The 14,484-nt window shown below is 41.9% G+C and overlaps 1 protein-coding gene across 1 annotated transcript in view; it reads left to right on the top strand.

Moving 5' to 3' along the window:
* mical2b (microtubule associated monooxygenase, calponin and LIM domain containing 2b) overlaps positions 1-14,484 on the top strand; it is a gene marked incomplete at both ends in the record, with an annotated part of 61,347 nt that overhangs the window by 31,548 nt on the left and 15,315 nt on the right. The window contains 9 exons of the mRNA XM_080737242.1: positions 405-695; positions 3,267-3,416; positions 4,667-4,870; positions 5,581-5,682; positions 6,309-6,401; positions 7,642-7,828; positions 8,115-8,188; positions 12,497-12,581; positions 12,726-12,853. Of these exons, the coding sequence (XP_080593368.1) occupies positions 405-695; positions 3,267-3,416; positions 4,667-4,870; positions 5,581-5,682; positions 6,309-6,401; positions 7,642-7,828; positions 8,115-8,188; positions 12,497-12,581; positions 12,726-12,853 (1,314 nt within the window). The remainder of the gene's footprint in view (positions 1-404; positions 696-3,266; positions 3,417-4,666; positions 4,871-5,580; positions 5,683-6,308; positions 6,402-7,641; positions 7,829-8,114; positions 8,189-12,496; positions 12,582-12,725; positions 12,854-14,484) is intronic.

The following is a 14,484-nucleotide window of genomic DNA, read 5'->3' as shown; positions in this document are numbered from 1 at the left end:
GACATTGAACCACTTGAACCGTCAAATACTTATGTCTGCTCTTCTTATCCCTCTACAAACCTCTTTGCCAAAAATAGCAGATCTACAAGCTCACAACGCCTCGCAGCGCGAGGCGGTGTAAGCTTGTAGATCTGCTATTTTTGGCTAATGTTCCACTCAGAATAGGGATGCTAGGGTTCAAGTTGTTAATGTAAAAAACATGATTCTATCACACAAAGATTTGGCGGCCCCCCTGTAGTAACTCCCGGACCCCCTGTTGAAGACCTTTCACTTTTACATTCAAGTTCTCTATTTCTGCTAGTGCAGGCCCTTGACATTTTCTCCAACTTCTTCAATGAGCTGTATCCTTCTCATGTCTTCTGTCCTCCTTTCCCCTCCTTGTTTTCCTGTTTCTGTATTTTCAGCCTTCTATCTATCTTCGCCTGTTGGAAGATCCCAGTGCTGTGGCCCAGTCAAACAGCCCTGGGTATTCCCCTAAGGCCCCTCCTTCAGAGAGTGGTTACAGCAGTTGCCCTTCACCGTGGTACTCTAAAAGCCTTTTAAACTCATCCCGCTCTCCGAGCCCTAATGCTGCTGAACAATACCACCCAGAATGCACCTCTCGTAGCCTCTCCACCAACAATTTGTCTGCTTCTTCTCTGACGGGATCAGGATATGAACATCTCTCTGAGAAAGGGGAAGACACTATCAGTCAGGTGAACTGGTGTCTGTCTGTCTGTCTGTCTGTCTGTCTGTCTGTCTGTCTGTCTGTCTGTCTGTCTGTCTGTCTGTCTGTCTGTCTGTCTGTCTGTCTGTCTGATCGTCCATCTACTCTTGTGTCTGGCATTTGTCCCCACTTTGTCTGGGGTTCGACCCCACTTTGGAGGCGTTAATATTAACACCTTCTAAGCCAAGGGGAGCCCCTTAATGTTAAAACCGTACTATATCGCACATCCCCCCAGGGACTCTCAGCCACGTCGTACATTCCCGGACTTTGTCTTTAAAACCGGAATAAAAGCTTTTGATCCGAAAATCGGCGATCGTCTAACCTTCCCTAGTCACCACTCGTGCACTGATAGCTCATGCAGACCGTGCATGAAGCAGAGGTGACGTCAGCGCCTCTCCTTCTCCAAGGCACCTTCCACCCATCCGTTTACTGTCTACACACTCGAGCTCCTCCTGCAGCCATGCTTGGGGCTATGCTAGCGAAACTTTTCAGTTCTGTTCTTCAGTCACACATGGACTATTTGCGGGGACATTTACGTGAAAGGATCGCGCACGCGAAACGCACGGGGACATCGACGATCGGCCAAAACCCCCATTCTATCCCAACGGAAATCGAGAAAATCATGGTGAGTTACTGGCCTGGGGGAAAAAAAAAAGAAAAAACAGCGGCGCTGTTCAAGATGGAGGGGCTGCGGGGTCATGTTTATAAACATAATATTATGTCTCAGATCACAATACAATAATAGAAATGTCACGGCTAATCTACCAACCACCATTCTATTTCGGACGTCAACGTGTTAATAAGTAACATGCAATGACTTATAGAACATGCAAGCAACACAACTTTAACTCACCCACCGCTATTTTTAAGACCCTTCTGAGGGTCCACACCGCCAGGATTTTGCCTACCTTTAACGTGGGCGCGCGCGCGAATCCATTGCGCGATGGTTCACCGATTGCATTCACAATACGATCCAGGCAGGGTAAGCAACAAAGCACTACAGCCTTCCATCGCTCAAAGCGAAACCGACGGAGCGCCACGCTGGTGTTGCACAACATTGAACCGGATGACATTTCGGCAGACAGGATACAGGCGTCGTTGTCCCGCCCCCCCATTTCCGTTCTGGAACATCCAGATCCGTTTTTTGTGAATAGGGCGGGTCCACAGAGCGCTATGGACGGCGAATCGGCGATCATACTTTTTTGTTTTATAGTTATTAAAGCTAATTGATAGCTCGTCATATTCGTCATAAGCAGAGTGGACCCATAACTATAGCTCGTCAAACTCGTCCAATGTAGTGGATGAGTTAAGAATGTTTTGTTCTTTTAAAGTAGTACTCTTTTTGTTATTAAATCAGTTACTGCCACACCCCGAGTTGCCCGAGTTGTTCCCGATGTTCGTAGAAAAAGAAATTTGGACCTCCTCCTAACCACTAGGCATGATCGCGATGGAGAAATTGCATGTTTAACCCCCATACCAACCCCATCTTTCAAACATGGCAGCCATGTTTGTTTAAATATGAAGAAAACATAATGGCTGCTATTTCATGAATGCCTGAACGGAATTCCAAGCGGATTTTTTGGTTTGAAAGCTGTGAACAGCGTGCACACATGTGGTGCATGATCTAGGCATGGGTGTGCATGATCCGTGCACTATGAATTACATGGAAGTCTATGGAGACTGGGGGGCATCTTGGAACTTCAAAGAGATTTTTAAAAAGCAGCTAATGAGTGAAAGTATAGTCCTCTTTTTGTTATTAAAGTATAGTCCTCTTTTTTTATGCCCATACATTTTCATTCACAACAAAGCAGAGATGTTCCTTATTTTGCTAAACTCTTTGTTACCAAAAGGTTGCTATGAAATCGTTCTAGGGAGCTATTGGGCTGATTCTACGGTCTGATACATCAATGGCATTTGTAACTTGTGATTGGAGCATCACTTGGGATGGTTCACGCTAGGAATACGATTGTGAAAACATACTAGCTATGTATGACTGCAGAAACATTCCTCTTGATAAACTGATTTCAAGCTTGCTTTAAGATGGCGTAATACATTATCGAGCCTTCTGTGCCATTTCTGCTTTAGCCAAGCTGCTTTCATAGACACTCCAAAACAATAGTTTCTGTGTTGAGTAGTTCTCAAAGTGCCATATGGTTCAAAATCATTATATTATTCTATGTTCTAAATGTTTTTTTTTTAGAATTTGCTAATATTCTTCCCAGGTAGGAAGCATTTTTAGGAAACACGACTGCTTGTGAGTGTCCCATTAATCTAACAAGCACAACCAATGTAGGTTTCAATTCATATAATCTTTTGGACAAAATGAGTTGCTAACAAGGAATGTTCCTAACTAGATGCCAAGGTGCTATCGTTTCTCAACATTTATCTTTTCATTATGAACTGTAGTTCTCATGCGAGGGGAGACTGCTTTCAATTCATTCATACATTTTCTTAATGATTTTGTTGATTCGAGAGATGAGATTCTATTTCTGTAAAACTGTCCATCCCCAGTGCTTTTCATTCTGACTTTCCTTCCTTTCATTCCTCTCTTTCCCTCCAGGGTAAATCCCGGAGTTTGTCAGCTAAAGAATTCGGTAGGAGGAGTATAAAAGAGAGAGCTGTACTCCTCTGCTCTATGTTCCCTGACTCTGAGAATCCTTCTGTCTCTGACCGACTCTCTCCTCTTCCTTGTCTCTCTACACCTCAGGTGGTAAATCTCACCTGCTTTTCCTTCCATGGCTTTGGCTTTCGGGGTTTAAAGTAGGGGTCGACCGATATGGGATATTCATGTTCGATATCGATAAGTCGTGATCAAAGACCCAGTGTCCCGGCCCCCGCAGCGGCGCGCGCACCACGTGACCGTCTACCGAACTGGCTTTGTCCCTTCAGATCCGTCGCACTATTCCGCAGCAGGAAATCGGTGAAAATCAGTAACCAAGATGCAAAAAATAAATAAATAATAAAATAATATATCGAAACATTTTTCAACTTTTTTTTTTATATCGATATTTTGCGATATTAATAAATGTTATGAATATCGACTTCGATTATCACCTGTTTCAATAATCGGTCGATCCCTAGTTTAAAGTGCGGGGGCATGTGCAGAGGCTATTAGCCCAGTGTTAATCCATTTATGTACCATTAGTGATTAATTACCAGTCTGAGCACTTGGCAGTGGATGGAATGTTGTTGGAGGTTTTTTCCATTGTTGTGCTACCAACTTGATTGGTAGCACAACAATGTGAACCAGCTGGTGATAATGATTTTGTTTATGAACCACAGCTCTATTCCAAAACCAGACCGGTTGTGTAATGTAGTCTAAAGTGTGATGGGGTGTTTGAAAGCTGCGGTTAGCATTTATCATCATTTCTTGCTTCATACAATGAATCTCACAAAACCAGCCATTCGCATGATGCAGTAAGGCAACGTATCATATTATAAAATGGCATTAATCATTCTATAATACACTGACAGTATTGTCTTGTTGCGCCATTGACACCATGTAGACCAATCATTTAAAGGACCACATCTAATCACCTCTGGGACCTTTTTTGTGTTTTTTTTGTTTTTTGTTTTGTTGTTTAGTATTTCAGCATGCTACAAAGCATCATATGATGCATTTTGCATCATATGATGCATTAGATGATGCAATATCATGCTACAAAGCATCATATGACCAGTTGTAGCATGCTGAAATACTAAAATATCTAAAAACACAGATTTAACTCAAAAAATAACTCAGGATTGTGTTGATCGTGTCCCAAACAACAATAACATAAGATCTGGTTGTCCCAGAGGTGAAGTGGTCCTTTAAGCACTAAAGTCTGCCATTACCCCCAATTAACACACCTAATCCCCCAGCCTCATTTCATTTAGAAGTTTTATTCCTCTCCTATTTCATTCCTTTACTTTATCTCTTCCATGTCTTAACTGTGCCCTTCTATTTCTCTTCCTATCTAGGCAGACCTATCCATTTCTCCCCCTTTCCCCTCCTCCACCTCTCCCTCCCCATCCATATCTCAGAGCTCCAGGGTGAGTCCTGTGATCCACCCTGTCCCAGAACCCTCAACCCACGCCTGTTTCTCTGCCTCCATCCCTGACTCTCCTGAGCGCAAAGACCACAAATCCTCCTCTACTCTCTCCTCTGACTCTCACTGTGAGAAGGCACTTCAAATCTCTACTCTTCTCCTTCCTTCTCCCCTGTGCAACAACAAAACCTCCTCTCGGCTCCCTCTGTCTATTTCTGAGGAGAGCAAGCACATTTCTTCTCCCTCGTCTGACTGTGAAAATGGACACGGAAACGTTTCTCCTCTCCCTGCTCCTCAGCCGAAAAAGGAACAGTGTCAGGAAATAGCCCCTCTCCCTTCTGCCCCCCCGATATACAAGAACCTGCAAAAGAAGGTAGATGACTGTAAGAAATTAGCGCCTCTGTCTGCCCCCCCAACATACAAGAACTTGCAAAAGAAGATAGTAAAGAAGGTAGATGACTGTACACGGGATGAGGTTCAGGTCAATCTTGAGAAGAAACGGGAGAAAGCCCCCGAAAAGACTCAAAACCAAATCAATGATGATGCACTTGAAAGTGAAAACAGCCACCAGAAGGTAAAAACTTGCCATCTGAATGACAAATTCCTTTTTCATCAAAATGTTGATGTACCTGTTGTGAAGATCCGCTCGTGAATTTCTTATACTTGGACAATCAGCTAGCAGAAAGTATAATCCAATATAATTATGATTCATTGAAGTACAATATGTGATGTAGAAATCCCAGAATTGACTACAAATAAGCCTTATGTTACAGTTGTATGGAGCGTTGCGGTACAATCCAGTGTAACATGGTATGGCTACACAAAGGCAATTCTCTCTCTTTTCAGTGCAATGGGAGCAGTGTTCTAAAAAGCTCTACGAGAATTACTCTAAAGTCTGTTAAGCGCTCTGACAGTTGTCCGACTGGAGCTTCAAATTACTCTAAAGAGGTACTAGTCAATGCCATAAGTCGCATGACGGTGTTTTGCGCTATATGCACAGCAGCCATTTTGGAGAGAAGTTGGATGGTCTTCTCACTTCCTTCAGAGGTGTTACCAATAATACTAATGAAGGCTCTGTTCCATTGTGGTCAAACAGAATCAGGGTGCTGTAATATTGTGCATGTTGGCTCACTAGAAACACTCTGCTACACCAGTGGGTCTCAAAGTGTGGTCCAGGGACCCTCATGGTTCCTTGGGGGTTTCAAATGACTTAGAAGGTGTTACTCTTGAGAGTGTTCAAATATGGAACCAAATGCAGCCGTAATAGGTTTGAGAACCACTGTGCTACATGAAATGGAACAGAGCCTTCATTAGTATCATTGGTAACACCTTTGAAGGAAGTGAGAAAACCATCCAACTTCTCTCCAAAATGGCTGCTGTGCATAGAGCCTGATGTGTTGAGCTTTTAGATCTATTTTCAGCGTGTGACACCATCGTACGAGAGAGCATCATAAATTAAGCCTGAACACAGTATTTAAGTCATAATTGCTTTCTTCTTTCCCAACTGATTTTTCTTCATCTGTTTTCTCCCTCCTTCCTCTCTTCGGTGCCTCTTTCCCTGGTGTTATCATTAGCGTACAGTTGGGAAGGTGTCATCTTTCGTAGATGCTAGAGCTCAAAAATTGGCCATCCTTTATGAGACAGACCACAGGCCAGATGCAACACCGGTAAGCTGCATGTGGATGTTGAGGAGGTCTAACGGACCAGCATCCCCTCTGTGAGACAACATTATTAGAAAATGCAGCATTCTTTTTAATAGGTTTTGAACTGAAAACAAGGAAGAACTTTTATCTCTTATATCGCACACTTTTCACAACCCAGAAATTGTAAGTATGACATTCAGATTACTGTATCAATTTTACAGGTTATCTGGGCAGGAAGGGGTCCCAAGTTTAAACAGAATTTTGTATATACACAATACATGTCACTCTTGCTTGTTGCCATCACGTTAACACAAGGAGACCAACTGTTTGAACATAATTTTCTTTCTTTGGTCAATAGGCATTTTCACAACTTTTTTTTCTTGACTTGATAATACTTCTTCACATGGAATAAACCACCTACTCCAATTACTCGTGATATACTGGAGCATACAGCTGTCCATCATCTGAAATGCTTAAATGTATTTGCAAGTTGATTATTACTCCATAGCCATTGAATGCAATATTTAAGTATAAATTAAATATAAAAACATATTTTCCATCTCAAAATACAATTAACTTGAAAATGAAATGAAAATGTACTGTATGGGACATTTTTAAATCTTCTGTTGCTTTTCTGGTTGCAACCGCTGGTCAGCCACACAGCCTGACTTCACCCTGACCTGCCAAGGACACCAGCACAGTTTATAACTTAGGAGAAAGATTCAGAACCTTGAACACAGCACCTTCAAGCACTTTAAGCATTAGCTGTGTTTTTAATACTGCTATTCTTTGATTATTCCTTTTATATATTTGTTTATAGAGGGTATGCGTTTGACATCATCATTATACCCGGAAGTTAGGCGGGAACACCTACTGAGTGGCAAAAAATGACTTTCTGGCCTTGACATAGCCCATACATCCAAACAGAAAAGTCCTATCTGATTGCATTTAACAACGTTAAACTCACATTGCCACTCGATTTTCCATTCACTGTATTCATGTGCATACCCTCCATTATAGTTATTGCAGCTACAATGTTTGAGGAGCCAATATAAAATAATGCATGTACCCACACAGGAGAATCCTTACTACTTTATTAGTTTATGCTACTTGGAATTGACCAATAATTACTTTACCATTTTCATTCTGCTTTAATCCACATACTGTACATTCCACTAATACTCTTTATAATACTGCAAATCCACCTGTCCTCGTCATATCTCTAGCTTCTGTCTTCTGACGGTCCTCCTCCTCCTCTCTCCAGTGTGTGGTGCGTAAAGACCTCCCTGCTGGACTGGGTGGGAGTGACATCTGCCACTTCTGCACCAAGCGTGTGTACGTGATGGAGAGACTCAGCGCTGACGGATACTTCTTCCACAGAGAGTGCTTCCGCTGTGACGTCTGTAAATGCACTCTGCGTCTCGGGGGACACGCCTTCGACTCACATCATGGTACCTACCGCTTGTTTTCATGACAGGATCAAGAAGAGCCAATGCGTTTATATGATCTTAATGACAGTTTTGTACGTAGGACCTCTTCACATCCTATTATTTATGCACAAACATACATTTGAGCTTTCCATAGCATACACACATTCACAGAGATTTTGAACCTTGTTGAACTTAATTTGTGTTCATTTTATAATTAGCAACTGTGCTATTTTCTGTTCATGTAAGAAATATTGTATATAAATCAACTTTTCCCTTATGTTCACCAGAATGTGTTTTTCTTTTACAGGGAAGTTCTACTGCAAGGTGCATTATGCTCAGCGTAAACCTAGCCCTCAACTTGGCAAGTTCAGGAGAAGAATGGTAAGCTACAGTGCAGCCATTTCGACCAAGCAATGAGAGCAAATATTTCACTTTAAAAAAAAAATGTTGGTCATTTTATCATCAACTCAGGCTTTTGTGAACGCCCCAGACAGTTCATAAGTTACTTGATTCAGTATTTAGATACCCCGTAAATCCCCAATTAGTAGCCCGGGCGTTTATTTCGCAAAATGGGGTCGGACCCCGGGCGCTTAAAAGGGACCAGGCGGCTATTGGTAACAGGCTTTTATTTATTTTGGCACTGGCCAGCACTGGGCCATTATTTGGTACATTTTTCTTTCTCAAACTATATAATAGTAATAATAATATTTGTTTTTATAATAAATGTTATAATTATTATTATTATTATTTTAATTGTTATGAACACCCAGAAAATAGCACATTGTGATCTATTAGACCAAACCTCATTTAAAAAATATCAAGAGTGTATGAATGCCTTTAAAAAAATATATAGATACTATTATTTATACTAAGGGAATCTTTCTCCAAAAGAATCAATTACCGCATGCCAGCAAAGACGCATCTAGGTCTGTAGTCAACGAGTCAACGAGTCCGACCCAATTAGCGCAGAAGTCCTGCAGCTGGTGCTCTGACTACTCGCTGACATGACCACTGAACAGCTCCACTATCCTGACATTAAACCATTGTGGTATTGCATTATGATTAAGCCTTCTGCATTCCCCTTGCACCTCAAAATAATGGATTACTTCTTCAAAATGCGGACTGGATAAAAAGAGGCAGCAACAGTAGGTAATGACAATGAGTTATTCTGATCCAGCTGGCCTTTATTGGCCAGTCTTTCTCCATCACAACGTTTTGCCATTAAAGTAGGCCTACTCACGCAAACTTTGCATTGTAGCAATGTTTTAGACAGTAATGAATGGTGGTCAGTGCGCAGAGAGCAGCAGACTCCTTTTTTCCTCTCTCTTTTTTTGGAGTCCTTTGGCAATCTGTTCCCCGACGCACAGACAGTGCGTCCTGCGCGTCATGGTAGCGCAGCACTGGGCTGGGCTGGGCACCATATACATTTGGCTTAGAAGTGTCTGTCCACAGGGCTGTGAGCTTGTAGATTTGCTGTTTTCAGCGCACTACCGTCATACAACATATGACCGTAGCAACGCACAGCGAGTGCGGTGCATTGCAACTTGCTGTCACAGCACTGCTGTGAGCTTGTAGATTTGCTGTTTTCAGCGCACCACTGCCATGCAACATAAATAACCAGTTAAGTTGAATAAATAGCAAATAATACCAAACAACCAAACAAATAATAGCCCGGGCTCTTACATAAAACATAATAAGGATAATATTAATTGCAAATAACGGCCCAGGCGCTTATACGAACCGTGCGCTTATTTGAAACAGGCGTTTATTGCGCAAAATTGGGTCATACCCCGGGCGGATATATGGGACCCGGCGGCAGTTTGCCACCGGGCGATTAATTGGGGATTTACGGTATTTGATATTCATGTTATCAGACACGCCTCCTTCCTATACAAACCCATTATAACTCTATTTTAACCATGATGGATTCATCAAAAACACATGTCCTTGGTTCCGGTGACCGAGATGTGCTTTACATTCACCCATTCACACACACATTCATTCATACACCGGAGGAGACCATGCAAGGCACCAACCTGCTCACCGGGAGCAACTAGGGGTTCAGAGTCTTGCTCAAGGACTCTTTGACACTAATTCTGGGGGAGCCCGGGATCGAACTGGGTACCCTTCGGGAACCCTCAATGTTCTAAGACAGCAACTCTACCCCTGAGCCACTGCCACCCCAGTGGCTGCCCTCCTAATACGTGAGGAGGCTGTGTTTTTTTTAATTTATTCTTTCATTTATTTTTTATAATCTTTTTTGAAAATGAAAAAAATGAAATGGGTAAAAAAGAAAAAGGTTATTGAAAAAACACGCCCCTTCACGCATTAGAAGGGCAGTATGAGTATCTATGAGTCCTTTAACATTTTTACATGGCATCCAATACAAACTTTTCATGCACAATTATGCCCAAACGTAATGCTCCAAATAATAAGATGCCAAATAGTTGGCCATGAATATGTCACTAAGTTTTCCACCCGTACTGTTAAAAGATTCAGAAATGTGGTTGTGAATTATCAGTTTTCAAATGGCCTTAGTTTTTACTTTCCCTGCGGGGTTTAACCACTTTCAACCTGGCATCCCTATTTTGGGCTTGTCATTATGTGTTAAAATAGTGGCTAAATGAATATCTCTGCTGTCGGGCCGAACTCCAAAATGTAAATTTTCAGGAAAATGAGCTCAAGTGGAGTTAGGAGGTTTTGACCAAAGGGCTTTTTACTATTTTTCATTGGTTCAATATTATTTTAACTAACACACAGACGTAAAGGGTGTTCAATAGCACATATTTATGAACAAAAGAGAAGGACAATTGGGTGGAGTTTTAGGGCACGTTCTCACCCAAAGTCCGCTTAAAAGGTCCGGATCAGGGACCAAATGTTTACATTGTTGCATTTTGAATTTGGTCCGGTTAGCGTTCACACGGGACTTTTGTTAAAAGAACCAAATATGTAAACAACTGACACGTGGTCATACAGGCGGCTGTTGATCTATTGACAGAATAGGATATTCCTATGGAAAATGACTTCACTGCCTATTCCAATTAATTTTGTGTTATTAATCACAGCCGCTTCCTATATCTCTTTTTTTTAAAAGAAGCGAAACCCGCATTTCAGGCAGTAATTAGCGATGGATGGGTGGAGGAATCTCTCTCTCTTTCTCTCTCTATTTCTCTCTCTCTCTCTCTCAAAACATAGCCTGTATAAAGCCTTCTCCTTGATTCATTTAACAATAAATAGTGCAAGAACGCGAGAACATAATATAAGCATCCCCGTTTCCACATCAAATCTCTCTCTGTCTGTCTCTTTCTTTCTTTACAAGCAAGTGAAGCAACGGGTCCGTAATGATATTTCCTATCCTTATCAGGTAAGGTTGGAAATGTGAAGCTAAATTAATAAATAACCTAAATAAAAACAATAAAATAATGTATAATCCCAAATGTTGAATCTATATGCGTATGAGCCATAACTTTATATGCGGTGGCGCATGCTTAAAAAGAACATATTAATGTAACGGGATGCTAACCCACATCTCTCCTCATTTAGCCATGAAACATAACAGCCGTGCATCAGACACTCGGACAGTGTTGTAAGCTTTTAAATCCGTTATTTTTGTGCACCGCACCCGATGACATGGACATACTGCCGTCCCAGCAACAACGTGAAGAGTTTGACTCGTGCACGCCCGTCCTCAGGGAACAGCGAGAGAGCGAAAAGAGAGCGAAAATCCTAATGCCTCGAAAGAAAAGCCAAGTTTGACTTTATTTTGTGTTGTGGTCGTTTGGATGGAGGTTGTGTGCGCAGCGCGCCCGCCGCGCCGCCTCCTCCTCCTGTGTTATACACAAGATGGTGACCTTACTTTTATTTGTGACTGTATTTGTGTCAAAACAAACAATGATCACCGTGTTCGGAGAGCGACCCCTGGAGTCACCGCACACGATGGGTCACCAGTTTCCATGTAACCTCGCAGTTTCCATGTAGCTAACAAGACACCGCAGCGCTTGCTCACAGGGAGAGGAGATGATACAATTATTAACGTGTAGCCTACTGCAGGTCATGAAGACATATCAGCGGTCGGGTCATATCAATAATGATTCCCGTAAGAAATTCATGCTTTTAGAACTAATTATTAATCCAGCTTCACAACTGCAGTTAACAAAGATTGATGAGTGTAGTCTCTTGTAGCCGAAGTTACAATTGCTTCACGAGTAGTCGTTTATTATTTTTTCCATATTGTTTTTCAATGAACAACACACAATGCAGAATGTTATTGTAGTAGGCTGATCAGACATAAGTTTGGTCCTCTATAAAGTCCGGCTCCGTTCACACCAGCAGAGGACCGGACCATGGTCCGTTTGGAAGGGGACCGAGTCCTGCCTTTTCAAGAGGACCATGGTCCGGACCAAACAAAGGGACCATGGTCCCTTTGCACGTTCACACCAGCGGACCAAAGGAGAAAGAGGACCATGGTCCCTTTTAAGCGGACCAAATAACCCTGGTGTGAACGCCCCCTTAGTATAATGATGATGTCACTTTTTACTACTTTCCATTGGTTCAATATTATTTAACCAACACTCAGATGTAAAAGGTGTTCAATAGCCCTGATTCATGCCAAAAACCTCAAAAATGGAGTTAAGAGGTTTTGGCCAGACAGTGACAATATCCTCCTATGCATGCATCTCTCTGTTTCAGGGTGACCAAGGGGACCTCTCATCCTCGTCGCTGGACGGTGGTGGTGGTTACTTACCGGCGGGCAGCCTGCAGATCCAGCCCCCAGGTACCCAGCTGGTTTCATTGCTTAGGCGAGGCCTGAGCTGGCCGAGGCGTGCTGTCCGCGCTGTGTGTGTGTGGCCACGGCGGCTGTTGGGGAGTGTGTGTGAGTTTGTGGCGGCGGCGTGCGCCCACCTGCGGTGCCGCTCAGAGGACTACGAGTTCCTGTATGTGCTGATGAGCCTGGGGCTTCCTCTGCTCGGCATGTTGCATGAGCTCCCAGGGCAGATCTACCATGAGAGCCAGCTGGTCCAGCAGCAGCAGCCCTCTGGCCTCAGGGTTACCTAGAGAGAGAACCCCAAGTACTGTAGGGCTGTCACCATTATGACATTTTACATGACGATTCATTGTCACTCAAATAATTTGCGATTAACGATTTGAATTGTGTTTTTGTCGTTGACAATTACATTCCTCTTTGGCTTGTAGGCTTTGAAGTTGCACATGGCAGATATGACACATAACCTAAATATACAAAGAAATTACTGACATATTTGACAACTTTATACTTGAAAAAGAACCTTGATAGTGGAAATGGCCGAAATGGCCGATCTACAAGCTCACAACGCAGCTTGTATATCTGCTATTTCCACAATTTTTTTTTTAATGTTTGAAAATATGATAATTTTTCAACATTAAATGATTATGACGATTATGACAAAATAATTGCGATTATGTCAAATAATGGCGATTATGTAATAATTGTGACAGCCCTGACCCCAAGTCAGTCTGTGTGGGTCAGCTGGCTTATCTGGAGCCGATAAGTCTTGGGAATCTATACAATGTTTCTTTTATTTTTATTACCACACATACCACCTTTTTGGTGGGTGTTAATGGACATGTTTTTTTTTCTTTCTTTTTGTTAACGTCTAAGGACCAAAATGATGTCTTTGTATAAAGTTTACGCAAGTTCCAGACACTCTGCGGGATGTCCTTTTTTGCACTTGGGTATAATGGTCAAAAAGCAAGATAATTACCATTATCATCTGCTTAAATCCATTGTTTGCTCTTAGTGTGGTACCCTGCTGAATGCAACTTTGAACCTATTTTAGTTAAAAGAAAACTTTTTTTTTAACAGCAAGTGTACATTTTGTGAACACCCCAGATTTGTTTAAAAAAAAACTAAGTTGTACTTTAAGGTTACTAAAGTCTGACGTCACTTCCAGGACCCCACCAGGGAGTGTTTTCTCTATTCGAAATCCCAACGGTATCAAACTATATAACAGAATATTATAAACGACGTCGACACATATCCATCTCCCTGACAGAATCGCCTGTCTAATTTATTTATTTATTTTTGGAACACAGAGTTAAAAGATGTCTTTGGGATTTTTCATGGGAAAAACTGTGACCCATGGAACGTGGGTCTGACGTCAGGATTATCAACAGTTGGGCTTTGTCATAAAAACAAAACACCATCTAACATCTGTTAGACCGGTTATGAAGAACATCCCCGTCTGTAATCTACAAGCTTGTCTGGTACAAGTGAGCCAATTGGATTGGCTATACAGTATATCATTTATATATGGTGTTTGATGGCAATAAAGGTTACCCTGAGCCATGCCCATTGACTTAAATCATGAAAGGCATATGGATCTTGTTGGCTTTATTTTTTATAAAAATGGGCCACACAGTGATCATTGCTCATGGAGTCACTTGACCGTGTGTATTGCATGAACTGCACCTAAACCCCAGCTACCTGTATGCAATTCACCAGAGGGATTTGGAGTGGAAATGCCAAAACAGTATTTTTCCCAGTGTAATTACAAGAGATATATTTTCTCTAACAAGATGGACAATTTAGTTTTGTCTTTGTTGTTACACTAAAGGTTATGATTTTATTCGGCAATGTGTTTATTTTTTTTATTATTATTATTTCTTTTTGTTTTACCATGATGAATGATGTCTTGGCT

The sequence above is a fragment of the Nannobrachium achirus genome (assembly GCF_963921795.1).
Source record: "Nannobrachium achirus genome assembly, chromosome: 11".
NCBI lineage: Eukaryota > Metazoa > Chordata > Actinopteri > Myctophiformes > Myctophidae > Nannobrachium > Nannobrachium achirus.
Note: the sequence above shows the minus strand (reverse complement) of the source record. Positions and strands in the feature narration are given on the sequence as shown.